The following is a 16,352-nucleotide window of genomic DNA, read 5'->3' on the forward strand; positions in this document are numbered from 1 at the left end:
CAATCTTACTACCAAAGCGGCACTACAAATTATGACGAATGACTCACTACGCGAGCTCTACGTCATCAGTCATTCATACATTTCCTGAAAATTCATTCAAGCACGACGTCTCTCCATCTCAAACAAACATGTAACTAGCTAAGAATGCGAACTTCTTCAGTGATCTTTTTAGAACAAATCACCTAGCATTGTGTAGGCTACTCTTAACGAGCTAGTTAATACAAACATTAAACACTGATGCAAAACAACGAACGCCAACAATTACGTTAAATGCACTTACCCAAACTCACAAGAACAGTCCAAAATAACGTCACAGTAATCCAGGTGAAAATCGCCACATCAGTCACAAATATCTTGCTGTAACATCCTTGATTACAGTCCTCTGGTGACCTGAATATCACGCCAAACAACTAACTCCACCTGGCTAGTCTTCAGGGGCCTGCCAGCCTCGGGGCGACTGAATAACGCATGAACCTCGTCACAAAATTATCAAAAGATTGCGCGAGAAGCGTGCCCCCAACAGGAATGCAAGATTCCCGACTAGGATTACCCCCAAAATAAAAATTATATTTACAAAAACCCAAAATAAACAAAAAGTGCACCGGTGGAAGGGCACAGCCCAGCTGGAGCACTCTTCCTAGCCAGAGTCTGTTAATTAACCAATTAACCCAAAGAGCTTCTCACCTGGATCTCCGCGAGTCTATGGTCCTGTTTTTACTTGTTTGTTTGTTTTCCGGACGAGTACCCAATTTATGTTACGGCCGGCTCGTTTACTGACCGCAACATATAGGGAAACGGACAACAAAGTTCCAATTTATAATTTATTAAGATTAAGCAACAATAGTAATACCAAACATGATGTGTCTAGGGGGGAGATGAGTGTTGGCGTGCGTGTATGTATGAATGCAATGTCAGCATCAGTATGTAAGATGACTAAATGGTAGACAAAAGAAGACAGAAAGATTAGAGAGAGAGGAGAGAAAGAGTAAAGTGCCAGTGCAGAGAGAAAGTCAAAATGGTGCCTGCAAGAGAGAAGAAAAGTGCCTCAAGGGGAGGAGAGGAGAACTCCTTATATAACCACACCCTGATGCAGGTGTACACAATCCCTAATTGACCTAATCAGGCCCTACCTGCCTGTGCACTGACAAGGAGAGGCCTGAAGGGGCACAGGGGGTCGTAACAATGCATCTAGGCTATTTGAGTTTCTTAAAGCTGAGCTGTGCTTAAATTGTTCAATACATGATTTCATAACAGGCCAAATATAAAATAAATGTTATATATAGCCTAGATATCTGTAAATATTAGATGATCAGATGATTTACAGTTCTATGTAATATGTCATGTTTCGTGTTTTTGTAATGTTTCATACAGTGATGCAGGTCTACTGCAGTGAATAGGCTAAATACAACTTTGATCATTTTTATAGCCTACTACTGTAGTTAACTTTGGTCTTGGTGCCCTGACATGTGGCCTTTGTGCCCCCCACCAAATATGCCCAACTGAAGGCCAAGGGGCCTTGCCCCCAGAATGGTGAAATTCCAAGCCTGGCCATGAGTGTCTTTGATGATGCGGGAGTGCGAGGCTGCTTTCGGCACCCCCTTTCGTTGCTTCCAGTCAGTCCAGTTTTGTTGCTTCCAGAGTCATGGCAGTTGGTTCTGCCACAGGTTCCGTTGGACCTGTGGTTCCTGAGCATCGTCCAGTCTCGTCTCGTCCAATGACTGGCCACTGCTGCTGCTCTGGGCTGTACCTAAGCCCAGGGCGGAGTTGTCTGGTCCATGAAAGGATCTTCTGAGATGTTTGCTTAGTGGTCTGTGGTCGAAGACAAAGGCATGTCACACCTCCCTTTGTCCCTTCTGGCATGAAAGAGATCTGGAGATACTGGAGAGTGGTTTCACAACAACTTGGAGAGACATTAGCATGAGTGTAAACAGAGTCAAGCAGTGTCTTGTGAATGCAGTTTCACAAGTCAACAAAAGTATGCTAATGTTTTCAGTTTCTCAATTGGAGACAGTCACACCTATGGGTCTTCTAACATAGCAGCACCTAGTCAATCTTTTTTAATACTTCCGGGCTATTTACCTCCAAACAGAGACTAAACATTTGCATCGGATCAACAGCAAATAAAACATATTAATGAATAGGTTTGCATCTATTGGCAAAAGGCCAATATAAAGAAAATAAATAAACTTTTGGTTAAGTTTAGATGTTTAAAAGAAAAATCCACAGACTCACGTGGGTAGGGTATCCCTGTCTTTTAAAGAGATGTTGCATTAGAAGTGAGGGTCAGTAAAACAAAACATTAAGCATTTTAAAAAAATGACAATTTGAACAATAAAACCAGTAAACTTAAGAGAAGAAAGTATTTCAAGTCAATACCATCTATCTCCCCCTTTTTATAGTTTCTTAACTATAACAATTTCTGATCCCAATATGAATGAAGAAAAAGAAAATACAAAACTAAAAACAAATAAAAGCTCATTTCAAACATAAAAGACTCAAGTTGTGGGTATGAATCCACTCAATTGAACATTTGCCCACATCAAACAAGGCGTAAACATGTAGCAAACATTTCCCATTGGCATACAAGCAAAAATAAATTCTGTCTTAAAGATAAAATAAATAAAAGAAAGAAAAATGGTTGAAATTAACAATGGTCTCCCATTAACACTCCTCATAGATTCATATCTCCCCAGTGAAGTTCCTTTGTGTCCATGGGGGAGAGGCTGGGGGGTTGGGTACAGATAACAAATGTTTGAAAACTTTTGACCCAAGAGAGACAAACAGAGCGTAATTTCAACATTCAACATTTCAGATAATCCTGTTTCATAGTTGGGTGAAACTTAAAGGCAAGAAAATTAAATAAAAATTGAAGATTTAAAAGAATGAAAAACAAAATAAATGTTGTTTCTGAAGAAAAATTAGGAATCAGTAGATCAGACTTAAAATAAATTGTATCTCATCAAGTAGGCCTAAAACATCTTAAACAGCAATCCATTTCAGCTGGGAAATAAAAGTTACAGGAAAAAAAAACTACTTGATACTATGCAACATAAAATAACGGTATTGAAGTCCTTGATCCTGATACGATTATAAACTTTGCAACAATTCCTCACCTATACATTTCAAAACAAAAGGACTTGAAACAAAATGATGAAATAAAACATCTGTTTTCGTTTGTCCTCCCATGTCCTGACAGGACCACAGGAAACAAAAAATGGAAACAAACACATATTAAATAAAGAAATAAAAGATAAAAAAAAAAAATCACACACACAGGGCCGGCCCACACGCGCATTCATTCATACTGTTAGTAGGCCTACACACAAGGACACATACAGCTCTCCATGGAGCCGGAGGACAACTTAAGCGGGCTGCAGGAAGATTTTCGTGGAATCGCTGGCATCAGTCTTTTAAAACGTACCTTCAAGCTACAGAACTAGCCGACGTGAGTGCAGTTCGGAAAACAGCATTGCTTAAGCACTGTTTAGGAGTCGAGGGACAACGTGTGCTGGAAACGTTAACCGGCGACGGGACAGCTACAGACTATGCAGAAACAGTGAAACTTTTAAAAGATCAGTTTGCTGCCCCACGGAGTGCTTTATTGAGACGGTTTATGTTTAGGCAACGACATCAACTCCCTGGTGAGTCCGTTCATCAGTACGTCTCCAACCTGAAAGGTTTAGCCAGCCATTGTAAATTCGGCACGTTGACTGATGAGATTATTCGTGATCAATTGATTGAGCATACTACAATGTCTAAAATTAGGTAGACATTGCTACTTGAATCAGATGATTTGACACTGGCTAGGGCTGTTGCCATTGCATTTCAAATTGAAAGTGCAGCTGAATGTGCAGCTAAATTAACACGGACAGAATCATCATTAAGCCAAGCAGTGCACATAAGTACACAGGCACATGATGAGCAGCAGCAGCAGCAACAACAGCAGCAACAGCGGCAGCCATCTAGTGCTGGAGTGGATGTAGGCCTACCAGACACATCCCCAGACACAGTCATGCAACAAGGGCTGCGTCAGCGTCAAAGGCAGCTTTCCTGCGGTAACTGTGGATCAAGCACACACACACCACCAGAGCCCAGAACTGTCCAGCTAATGACCAAACATGTCGTAACTGTGGAAGGAAAAATCACTTCGCAAAAATGTGCCGCTCTGCCCCCTCCAGGTCGGATGGACACACTCCCCGTGGGTCACCCACCATAATTCGCCATGTAACATCAGGGCCCATGCAGTTCAAGTCATGTACAGTGAATATAAACGAAGTGTGTATTCCCCTGCTGCTAGACACAGGTGCAAGTGTCTCCCTACTGAATGTCAGTACATACCATAAGTTCTTCCATTCCCGTCCACTGTCCACACCCACTGCTGTCCTACACAGGTATGGTAACTCAAAAAATGACCTGTTGGGGTCCATTACAGTGACTGTTAGGTATGGCACCAGGGCCTTGCCCTCCTTTGTTTTCAATGTGGCGTGGGACGAATTTAATGGGGCTGGATCTGTTCATGGCATTGGGATTTTCACTCATTGACACAGGGGGTGCTGCCATCATGACTGTCACTGCCGGACCGCATCAGAAATGGTCATCACTGTTTGAAGGCCTGGGCTGTCTGTCTGCCTTTGCTCTTCAACCATTGACTCCTCGGTGACTCCGGTCGTCCAGCCACTGAGGAATGGAGTGTCCGTGGAGCCGCAGCGGCTGCTGGAGAGCCGGTTGATGCTTCACCATGGATTTCAAATCTGGTTGTGGTCAGAAAGAAAACAGGGGCTCTGCGTGTCTGTGTGGACCTCCGCGCAGTGAACAGTCCCAGACAGATATCCGTTGCCCACGTCTGAGGAGCTCACAGCACAATTTCACGGCTCCACTGTCTTTTCAAAACTGGACCTCAGAGAGGGCTATCTCCAGGTGCCCCTCCACCCTGAAAGCAGAAACCTGACGGCCTTCGTTACACACCTTGGTGTGTTCCGCTACAAGAGGATGCCTTTCAGCCTTAGCTCCGCCCCCTCCTGCTTTCAAAAGGTCATGACCTCAGTGCTGGCAGGTATACCAGGTGTGGTTATTTACCTCAATGATGTCGTGGTACATGGTGCTACTACTGCTATCCATGAAAGTTGCCTGCAAAGTGTGTTCGAAGCCCTGGCCAAGCACGGTCTAACCCTCAATGGCAGCAAATGTGTTTTTGCTGTGCCGGCCATCGAATATGTAGGCTTCCGACTTTCCACTGAGGGCATCTCTCCCCTTCAATCTAATGTGGAGGCCATCCTCTCCGTTCCCGAACCGACCTCGGCTGCCCAGCTCGCTTCATTCCTTGGCATGACGGGATACTACATGAAGTTCATGCCTCAGTATTCAGCCGTAACAGCCCCACTGCGCCAGCTGCTTCGGAGAGATGAGCCGTGGGTCTGGTCTCCAGAATGCACCAAGGCAGTCCGAACGCTTAAATCTCAACTTACCTCACCTCCAGTGTTGGCACATTTTGACATATCCAGTTACACCCTAGTCACCCACCGCCAGAAGCGGATGAAACAGTGGTTTGACAAGAAAAAGAGGGTCAGGGTGACAGATATCACGGTGACAGACTGGGTGAGACTCGAAACATTGCTGTTGCTATGCAACATTGACTCGGGGAGTTGCGGCGTCCGAAGCAAGCGTTAGCTTAGTGCTTCTTACTGATATATTTCTACTTTAACGGCACCGCCGACCACACAGGGTGAACAAGATGACCTCATTTTGGTCCACTCCACAGCAAGTGACCCGCCGACTGGGACCAGCCACATACCTCCTTGATGATGGCACCCGTTGGCACGCCAGCTGCCTTCGGAAGGTGCCAGCACCTCCTTTAACGTCATCGCAGAGCAGTGAGGACATGATGCCACCCAGAGCGGAGCAGGAGGACTTCATACCTCAGTCAGCCGCACAGCTTGAAGATACTCCCTCGTCAGCACACCCAGTGCCCCCATCACCATCGGCACTGCCTCTGTCCCCGTCCCCAGCCTCCACACCCCTGTTCACCACACCCTCAGCTGTGTGTTCTCCACGGCCCGATTACCTGAAGGACTTTGTGTCTACCTTTCATATTTGAACCCCCCCAGAGAGGGGAAAATGTTATGTCCGTTCAGGACGCACTTACATGTATCTGTGTTCGCTTGGTAACGCCTTGCTGCATGTTGAGTATGCAGCTGTTTTTGTCTGAAATTGTCAGTTTCGGTTTGTTGAAAGTAAAGTGAGTTGCGTGCATAAACCTCTCGTCCAGTGTCCTTTTTATACACAACAATGACGAGACGAGATTTTTTTTTTCACGAAAAACAGATAATGATAAGCAGACTAGGGATCATAGGCAGAGTCGTATTGAGTCGATAGCTTTATTTTGCATGACCTTGATCAGAACAGTAACATTTTCAGAATGTATTAACAACCTATCAAACATGACGATTTCATGCAGGGTTAGTGCCACCTCCGTAGACAGGCTCTGGTGCCACAAACTCCATTTCGGTGAAGACAAACTATGAAACATTGCCGTTGCTATGCAACATTGACTCGGGGAGTTGCGGCGTCCGAAGCATGCGTTAGCTTAGTGCTTCTTACTGATATATTTCTACTTTAACGGCACCGAAAATCAAAAAATCCAGTGGAAACTAGATGGCAGCAGTGTGTAAGCCAATCGGCCCACCATTTTTTTCTACTTCGCCACCTACAGATGTTTGACAGGTATGATATTTCGAAACGCCATGTTATTTCCCATAGACATTCGACGCCCGGAAGTTGGGTGGATCCGGATGTTTCGGAGGCGGGACTTATTCCGGAGAGGTCTATACTTAAAATCGTTCATGTTATTTTTTTGTTAAATCACAAATCATTTTTACAGTTACAAATCCTGATACACACACAATACATATGAGACACTTTCATCCCTAAGGTGGTGCAAAAGTCTGTGCACTTGCAGAAAAGATTTGTAACTGTAGAACAACTTTTTGTGTGTAGAATATTGATTTGTAATTGTAGAATATTTTTGTAATGGTAAAATATTTTTAACTGTAGGATGATTTGTAGCTATAAAACCGATCCGTACCCGTAGAATAGATTTGTAAGTGTAGGGCATATTTGTAATTTTGACAATTACTTGTACGGATCATTTTTACAGTAACAAATAATTTCTACAGTTTCAAAACGTGATACACACGTACAAAACATTTGAGTCTAATATTCTTCTATACAGGTCTTAAGCTCACAAAATTTCTTCCCACAGCCGACAAACTATTCCAGGTCCCTTTTTTAGGTGCAGCCTGACTGAAGCGCTTGTCTTGCAACTGTATGGACTTACCACTGCACCAGCGTAGACCAGTCGTTTCCCAGACCAGATACAACCATAGATATTATAAAGCTAAATACCGCATTGAGCTCCATAACGTATGTAAATAGCGGTGTCATATTGCTTTTAGGCAACAGTCACATGGAGGCCAATGGAGAAACATGTGACTCTGACTGGAAATCAGACAGGTGTCTGATTGCCAGCAAGTGTTGCCCACAGAAACATGCTATGTGACCAGAAAAATAAAAAAGTTACTTTAAGCATTGAAGCTTGACATGGGATACAAACCACGAATCTGGCATAATTTTTAAGCTCATTTGTAAGTACATTGGCTAATACATTGCACTACACAACTGATCAATTAGCTCCTTTAGGCCTACACCATGATATATCATAACTTCAGCTTACAACTTAACATGGGTGAAAAATATACAACAATGTAAACAGGTGATAACACAATTTAACATTTAAAATGCAGTGAAGGCAAGCCTTACAAACTTTCTCAAGAGGACTTAAAAACAAGGCGCAGCTCTAATCTTTTTAAGCCTTACAAACAAAAATTAGGCTCATGGTTGCCTTATAGTAAATCAGTCAATGCCTACTGCAAAATAAATGTATATCTTTAATGTCGTTTGACAAAATAAGCTGCGTCACGATCACAATCATGCTTTAGCATTAGAAGTTCTTCAGTAGCACTGTTAGTTAATTCCTTGTGACATGGAGGCTTAAGAAATCTTTATCTAAGCTTTCAGGCCCACAAGCAATGCTGATATGTATGTGTATTATGTGTGAGTTTCTGCCCCCAAATGGAATCATGTCAGTTTGTTGCTCGCCAACATACAATTGCACATACTGCCAATACTGGGTTGGAGTCAGGATATCTTCACTGTTATGTACGCCATATAAAAAAAACCCCTACATTATTCTCAATGACAAACATTTAGTCTACCTCTATTCATTGTCCACCCTTTCACTGATGTAATCATTCATCTGAATCTTAGATTGATCCAAATACATGGTATTCCAATCGCACTCAATGTAACTCGTCACAAATGGCATATTATCGCTCACGTCGCTCAACTCTGAGGACCCAGATTATCCTCAGACAAAAGCCCAAGATTCTTGCACAGAACGCATAGATTAGTACAGAGGTTTACTTCTCAAAAGTATTTATTAAAAGGTACGATTCCAGATAATGACAGTGTATGGAAATGACAGATGTTTACAGCTTAGGAGAGCGTCTCTTTGGCAGTGGAGCCAGGACATCCAGCACATCTAGACAGAGAAAGAAAAATGTCACATAACAGAAACTAATTATGCTGGGAGCCTGAACACCTCAGCTACCTGTTGTGTAACCATTTACCTGTATTCCTAGCAGGGAATAGTGGCCCATAAGAAACAATCATATTGTCTTGGTCGTCTGCAGATCTGCGGCCTTTGTGCTGATTGACATGGTCACAGTTCTGGGAGGAAAAAAAGGGTTGCATGGGGGAGGGAATCTAATGAAACACTATAGACTTTTAATAATGAGGGACTGAGTAGTTGTGTCCAACATGACACACAAACATTAGTTGTTGCTTGTCTACTACCCTCATTCACTATAGTGTCATTCTGCACTGAAGTTCACGTCAGAATTTTTCATAGTATAAAGATCTTCAGACTTAAGGAGATGGTGCCTTGAGGCTCACCGGGATGCAGCTGTGGCCTAGCTCCAGAAGGCAGAGGTGAATGCTGCAGTGGAGGTACACCTGAGAGGGGGGCACACCAAAGGTGAACATCCTGAAGGAGAAACGGCTGCTTGTGGACACCCCATTTCTCAGCACCTTCACCGTGCCATCTTCCGGGTTGGGACACCTGCAAGAGGTGAGCATGAGGGATTATAAAAGATGGCTTGCAGAGACAGGAACATGAACAGCAAAACTCTGCTGTTTTAGGGCAGTGACGTATAATACTTAGGGAAGTAGTCTGTGTCAGTACAGTTTATGAGGCTGAATTCAGACTAATGGTGTGCATTTTGAACATGTTAGTGGCAATTGTTATTTCATGTCAACAAACTGATTAGTGATGAGGTCCCAGTTGATGGAGAAGGTGGAATCGTTGATGGGTGTGGCCCAACAGGAGTCCAACACACTGGAGAACTGGCGGCTGTCCACTCCTTCCACGTCCACGGCTATGTAGATAGTCTCCTCAGGTTGCCCAGTCACATAGCCACTGAATTGCTGTGTGAAGTCTGCATCCTTATATGGAGTTATCTGAACTTGGTATGTCCCGTGTACTGCAGGCAGCTTCTGGTGTGTAACACTGCAGGCATGTTAGGTGCATTAGAGAGCACTTTTTCACTGCTAATATAAATATGGATTAAACAAACCTATACATTTTTGCAATGCTTTACGGTTACTAAAAGAAAACTATGCATCCATTGGCTTTTGAAAGTTTTAATAAATTAAGCTTCATCTTGGAACATTTAGCTCTATAAATGACAGTGGACTCATTCATAAAATGTTACGTGGCAAATCACCTTTTTAAGACATGGATAGCCACATCCATGGAAGCATTTTGATTTATAGGATATTCACAGACAAAATGAAGACTCAGTTGTCTCTGTCTGCTAATAATATGACCTTCTTCAGAGTCGGATGTCCCCTGAATAGAATTCTTGTAGATGAAATGGGTTTTATTGGCCTGGAAAAAAGTTATTCATAATCAGCATAACCGGAACAGGGATACTTTTTGGGGTTACTGTTCTGTCACTGTTGCTTTTACTTTAGACACAGCAAAGGACAACACTCCACATCTATGAGAAAAGGTTCACCAACATTAAGGCATGTTTGTTTATTTAGCTAAATGACCCCCTCCACGGTTCACGTCACAAGAAAAATATGTGTGCATATCGGTTAGAAATCTATCCATCCCATTGAAGTGTGTGTGTGGTGTTGAAACATCAGGGAAGAAAAATGCCTACTTGTACCACTTTCAGATATATATATATATATATATATATATATATATATGGCTTGTCAAACAGATAGCCATATATGCCAGGCAGGCAATTGCCATTAGCCAAGACTAATGTATTACAGTATGGTTTGCGGTCCTGGGAAGACTATGACAGTGCATACCCTGACAGCTCAACAGGCCGCCGGTCTCACACCCCTAACCTTAAGAACGCTTCTAACCGCTGAGTTGGAAGCCTGGGCTTTTAGCTCAGTGGTTAGAGTGTTCGACTTCCATGCCAGTGTGTTGAGGTGGCAGGTTCAAGGCCTGTGAGCGGCGGACCAACTGACCTGTTACATTAGAGGCACTATTTTTCTGACCACATGCTGTGCGCGCACCCAACCTAGGCTTTGGATGTTCACAAACATTGAAGGGCTCTATGTACATCTGCCAATCTATTTACTAAAGGTTTAGGGGTTTTGGTAGATGTAGAGGTTGATCAAACCGTTTTTGCTACTCACCCTTAGAACAGTTCCGCATTTCTGGTCGTCATTGTTGAAATGGAACTTCACCCGTCCATCTAGAACTGTGCCTGTGCAGCCCGGATCGTTGAGGTGTAGAACTTGAGCAGGAAAGCCAGCCTCAAAGAGGCGGCAGCGGGATAGTGAAATCCAGCAGGCGCTATTGTGGCATGTGGCAACTAATCCTGAGAGAGGGACAGATGTTGTACATGTATTGAATCATGCTAACATCCATAAAACTAATCAGCACAGATCTGATTAGGGCTTACCAAATGACTCTGGTATAGGTTGGTGAAGGCTCTTCTTGCACAAGCAGCCATAGATTCCATATACTTCCCCACATACCTCATCTTCAGTGCAGTGGATTTTATCACAAGGTTTAGTCCAGACTACAGAGATAAGAGGGAGAGTGTGAATGAGCAAGAGACAGTACAACACATTCATGTCACTAAACATTGTACGTGACTCACTTCACAATACATAGTCATACTAGAGTGATATTCCAGAGTTTCTTGATAATCTCTCAGAGATAACACGCGTCATTATAAAACTTCACAGGATAAAACAGTTGGGGGGGGGGGGGGGGGGGGGGTACCTGTTTTGGTTTGCACAGAAGATGTAGGATGAGTGTGATGGTGTGTGGATATGGTGTTCCCACCTACAAAATAATTGTTGACTTTAAAGCAACACCAAAGAGTTTTTTGTACCTTAAAATAATGTTTCCAAAATCGTTTCAGTGGTTCATCAACTCGTAACAGGTTGAACGGCACTTTCTGCATTCGCTTTGCGGCCCTCTATCGGCTATAACAGCACTATGTAAGTTTGCCGGATCGGGTAGCGGTTCTGTAGTTCGATGGAATGAGACATGAGAAACTACAAATTTGACTTGCATCTGATGTCGCAATACATCGTACTTTCATAAAATCATGCAACATATTCTACCTTGTCTGTGGACATTGTTATTTGCAAAGCTGGTGCTGGATAAACAAATAGTGCATGCGACATAGGAAAAGTTCTTTGGTGTTGCTTTAAAGGAAATATGATCTTCAAAAGTACCAGTAAACCAGTTAGTGAACAAAAGATTGTGAGAACAAAAATGTTTGATGGTTTATAAATCAGCTAAGACACTGAAGATGACAAAAGACCAGTTATCATAACTGCACAGTAAGCATAATACAGCCATTGGGCAAACAGATAGAATGTGGATCAGAGAGCTCAATTTTTGTAATACCAAAATGGTACATTTAGAATTGTATTATTGTCTTAACTGAAATAATCTGTTTTACTTTGTAAAGTGGTACAGAGTTGCACCACTGACTGAAAAAGACAGATAGTCAAAGGTAGGCTATTTCAACAGTCATAAAGCGTTCATTGTGCCAACTTGCCATAAAGACCAACTCACCAAGACTAAGAATATAGCCTACAATCAACAACATGCCATCCATAGTCATTGTGCTTCTTTGGGGTTTATGGGCAACCTGCATCCAAAATCCCTACTCTTGCCTGACTCCTGTTCCTGCCTGGCCACTTTTTAACAGAGTGTGAGCCTATAAAATCACTCTAATGTAATGACTAATCATGATCACCTGTGCTGCTCAAATGGAGTGCCATCAGGCATTTAATTGATGGCTGGCAGTAGGCTAATTATAGGCTATACCAGAGCGGTAGAAAAAGAGAGTTGCGACACTCTTTGAAGTCGCCGCCACGCGGTCACGTACACTTCAACAGTTCCAAACAGCTCTTTGCGTGTCGTGTTACCAGCAGCGACTGCGTTATTGAACGGGAAACATTACAACAAACCAAAAACGAGTGTTATTAGGCTACGTGTTAGCATGCTTACATTATAGTGTCAATTATATATTGCGAGTATAATTAGTTTGCAACATCAATCTAAAATATGTTCTTTGGTAGTTCTAACATTGAACGTTTGTTTCCTTGCTGGACATGAGCCGTTATTGGATTCCTACATTTGCCTGCATCACGCTACATATACTTTACTTACATTGTCAAAACGTAGGCTATGCATTTACCACACAACTTTGATCATTGTAAGACTAGCAATAAACGTCTATCAAATATATAAATATATGAATGGCATTCAGTAGCCTAACAGCTTAAATTTTAAAAGTTTGATCAATGCATTAAATCTGTTCAGTTATTTTAGAGAAATAGCATAAAGGTGGCCACCACACAGCCTTGGCAACATTTTAAGACTAAGCCATAAACATGTCAAACACATAGGCTAAATAAGAATCAATAACAACTTAAATGTGAAAATTTTGATTAATACTGCAAGACACCCACTGTTTCAATAACACACTTGTAACTCAATAAGCAATCAACTATTTCAATAAAATACTTATAACTCATATTTCAGCTGGCTGGTGAGACTAGAGCATGAAAAGGATGACTGATGTTAGGTTTTTAATATAATTTTTATTAAGTTTTCAATGTGTGTTTAAAACAAGAACAGGAACAAATGCAAAAAAGACTGGGAGGAAGGTATGGTGACACTGCAACATAAAAAGGAGGTCTGACACTCATTTAGGTTTCCAAAAAATAAAAAGATTTCAGTTTCCAAAGTTTGAACAACAATTGTGTGTGAACTACACAAAAGACACAATGTGGAAGGGATGGGTAGCCCTCTGTGTACTCTGTACACCTATAAGAGGGACATGGTAAGGAGGATGCAACATTTGGCTGGAGTCGGGAGTGTTATGGGAGGTGTGGAAGATGCTGGATTAACACAACTCAATTTGTGTAAGGGCCCCATCGTGTGGACCTCAAACATAAAAAATGATACCCATACACAGCCAACCATTTGCAAGGCTGGTTGGGGGTGCCACAAGTCCACACAACTATAACAATAACATAAAGAATGATTTTGTTGGGGATTACTTGCAGAGTGATCTACAGTATGCCCTATTAACCTGACTACACTTTTCAGTTATCCAAAAAAAGACATTTGTCCTACTTACAAAGATCACTGACCTAATGAAAGGCAATGCCCTCTTGTCACGTCAGTCTCTTCCATGCAAAAGCTATGTATTTGACAAATTATTTGGCAGATAAAGCAATCAAAATTATTACACCAAGAACACCAACACGAAACGTAAAATTACTGAAAACTAAATGAACTGAAACCGATCAGTTGGAGCAAAAACTCAGGCTACTATACAGACGCTATACCTACTGTCCCACGACCACGCTCGTGCCACACTCGCCTACTGCTTGTGCCACTGTCCCGTTTGGACCAGTGATAGTGGCACAGGACTGGGCTGGCAAGGGACACAAGAGCCACGCACCAGTAACACCAATAACTTATAATAGTCTAGGTTTTGCTCCTACTGCTTCCCCTGAAATTCATAACTGAAATCCCCTCGTTCACGAGTCGTGGACACTAGCCTACTTCATGTCATGTTCAGCCCACGGTTCAGTTCATAACGCCATAAAACTCGCCATCTAGCAAGCTAATCTATATCAGGTTTAAAGACAATAATCACATTAATTTCCTCCATTTTTCACCTGAAGAGCGTTAATCACAAACCCATTGATAACCAGCACATCTGAATATAGTTACCATGGTGAGTGCTTCACCGAGGTGAAGTTAGTTTGATATTTGATATTCGGATATTCGACAGATATTCAAAAAAAAATTAATGCGGCCGGTTTCACCCTGTGTTTGCAGACAACGTACAAACAGATGACCTGTCTACTTGCTCCCAGCCGACCTACTTAGGGACCGTCTATAAAGTACCTTCTGAATTACCTTCATAGTCTTTCTTTGTCAATAGCTTTGACATCATGTGACCTAGTGACTCCAAACCAATGCAGAATAGTTATCCTATATGGGACTCATCAGACACACCTTTTTTTATAGTCACTGTATGCACACTGTATTTTATATGAATATTTTAAAGAAAATACATTATTTCCCATAAGGAATGGTCTCCTTTTTCTCAATACCTCCCAAGTCATGTGACCTAGGGACTCCAACCCAATGCAGAATAGTTATCCTATATGGGACTCATCAGACACACCTCTTTTTATAGTGACTGTATGCACGCTGGATTTTATATGATTTTTTTTAAAGAAAATACATTATTTAATATAAGAAACAGACTCCTTTTTTCAATACCTCCCAAGCCATATGACCTAGTGACTCCAAACCAATGCAGAATAGTTATCATATGGGACTCATCAGACACACCTCTTCCTATAACCATTGAATGCACACTCTATTTTATATTAATATTTTAAAGAAAATACAATGTTTCCTATAAGAAATGGTCTCCTTTTTCAATACCCCGTAGGGACACCAATCCAATGCAGAATATTCTTTATGGGACTAATCAGACACACCTCAAATTAATATAATTTTTGCACATACTATTTTATAGTACCCATTTATTTCCTATGGAAACTGTTTTTTTTCTCAATACCTTCCATATAATAGTAGATGCCAAATATTTTTTCATATTGAGGTGTGTCTGATAAGTACCCCATAGCAGAACAGTTCTGCATTGATCTGTGTTGTCTATGACCCCTTATATGGCAGCTATTGAGCAAAAAGCTGTTTTCCATAGGAAATAAATGTGATTCTTTAAAAAAAATATTATTTCACATTGACGTGTGTCTGATTAGTATCACATAGCAGAACAGTTCTATGTTAACCTTAACTCACCTGGAGGAGGGGAATGGGAATTATGTGAGGATGCTGTTCATTGACTTTAGTTCAGCATTCAACACGATAGTACCTCTCACCTTGGTCACAAAGATGAAGGCCTTAGGACTGAACACCACCCTGTGTCACTGGATATTTGACTTTCTCACCAACCGTTCACAAGTGGTTAGAGGGGGGGTCTGACATCTGACACATTAACCATCAGCACTGGTGCTCCCCAAGGCTGTGTTTTGAGTCCACTGCTGTACAACATCTACACACATGACTGTAAAGCCAACAGTAGTCATACCTCCATCATCAAGTTTGCAGATGACACAGTGATCTTGGGCCTGATTAGTAACAACAATGAACAGCTCTACTTGGATCAGGTTGATGAGGTGGCACAGTGGTGTCAATCTAACAGCTTGACACTGAATGTCAATAAAACCAAGGAAATGGTAGTGGATTACAGAAGGCAGCAGCAGAACTATACAGTTACACCCCACTAATGATCAGCGGGCAACCTGTAGAGAGAGTCACACGTTTTAAATACCTTGGTGTCCACATTACTGAAGACTTAACATGGACTGTTAACACTCAATATGTTCTGAAGAAGTCCAGACAACGACTCTACTTCCTTCGTCAGCTAAGGAAATTCAAAGTTTCTACATCCATCATGAAGGCCTTCTACACTTCAGCGGTTGAGAGTGTTCTAACTGGTAGCATCATCACCTGGTATGGGAACTCCACAGTTAGAGATTGTAGTACTCTGCAGAGTAGTGCGCTCAGCTGAACGTACTATAAGAACTCAACTTTACAACTCTCTAACTGCTCTACAAGTTATCTACTCCAGAAAAGTACTCCTAAGATCCCAAAAGATTCTGAAGGACTCTTCTCATCCTAACAATGGATT

At 42.0% G+C, this 16,352-nt stretch overlaps 1 protein-coding gene across 1 annotated transcript; it reads right to left on the reverse strand.

Moving 5' to 3' along the window:
• Nucleotides 1-8,543: 8,543 nt before the first annotated feature.
• Nucleotides 8,544-14,327, reverse strand: LOC143122635 (pancreatic secretory granule membrane major glycoprotein GP2-like). Its single transcript, XM_076283415.1, has 10 exons — nt 14,324-14,327; nt 13,970-14,054; nt 13,430-13,512; nt 11,046-11,165; nt 10,777-10,961; nt 9,840-10,003; nt 9,377-9,622; nt 9,010-9,175; nt 8,685-8,784; nt 8,544-8,596 (listed from the first exon to the last, which is right to left on the reverse strand). Exons 1-10 carry the CDS (start codon nt 14,325-14,327, stop codon nt 8,544-8,546), a joined length of 1,206 nt encoding a protein of 401 aa, XP_076139530.1.
• Between the last annotated feature and the right edge of the window lie 2,025 nt (nt 14,328-16,352).

The sequence above is a fragment of the Alosa pseudoharengus genome, unplaced genomic scaffold, assembly GCF_046254945.1.
Source record: "Alosa pseudoharengus isolate Yale_2024_CS ecotype anadromous, Long Island Sound unplaced genomic scaffold, YU_APseudo_1.1 YU_APseudo_1.1_scf_14, whole genome shotgun sequence".
Classification (NCBI taxonomy): domain Eukaryota; kingdom Metazoa; phylum Chordata; class Actinopteri; order Clupeiformes; family Clupeidae; genus Alosa; species Alosa pseudoharengus.

Excerpts from the sequence above, each read along its gene's own strand:
- LOC143122635 (XM_076283415.1), bottom strand. Across the intron at positions 10,004-10,776 it reads AATGCGGAACTGTTCTAAGG|GCCAATAAAACCCATTTCAT; the intron begins GTGAGTAGCAAA and ends ACTTTTTTCCAG. Across the intron at positions 8,597-8,684 it reads ATTCCCTGCTAGGAATACAG|ATGTGCTGGATGTCCTGGCT; the intron begins GTAAATGGTTAC and ends TTCTCTGTCTAG.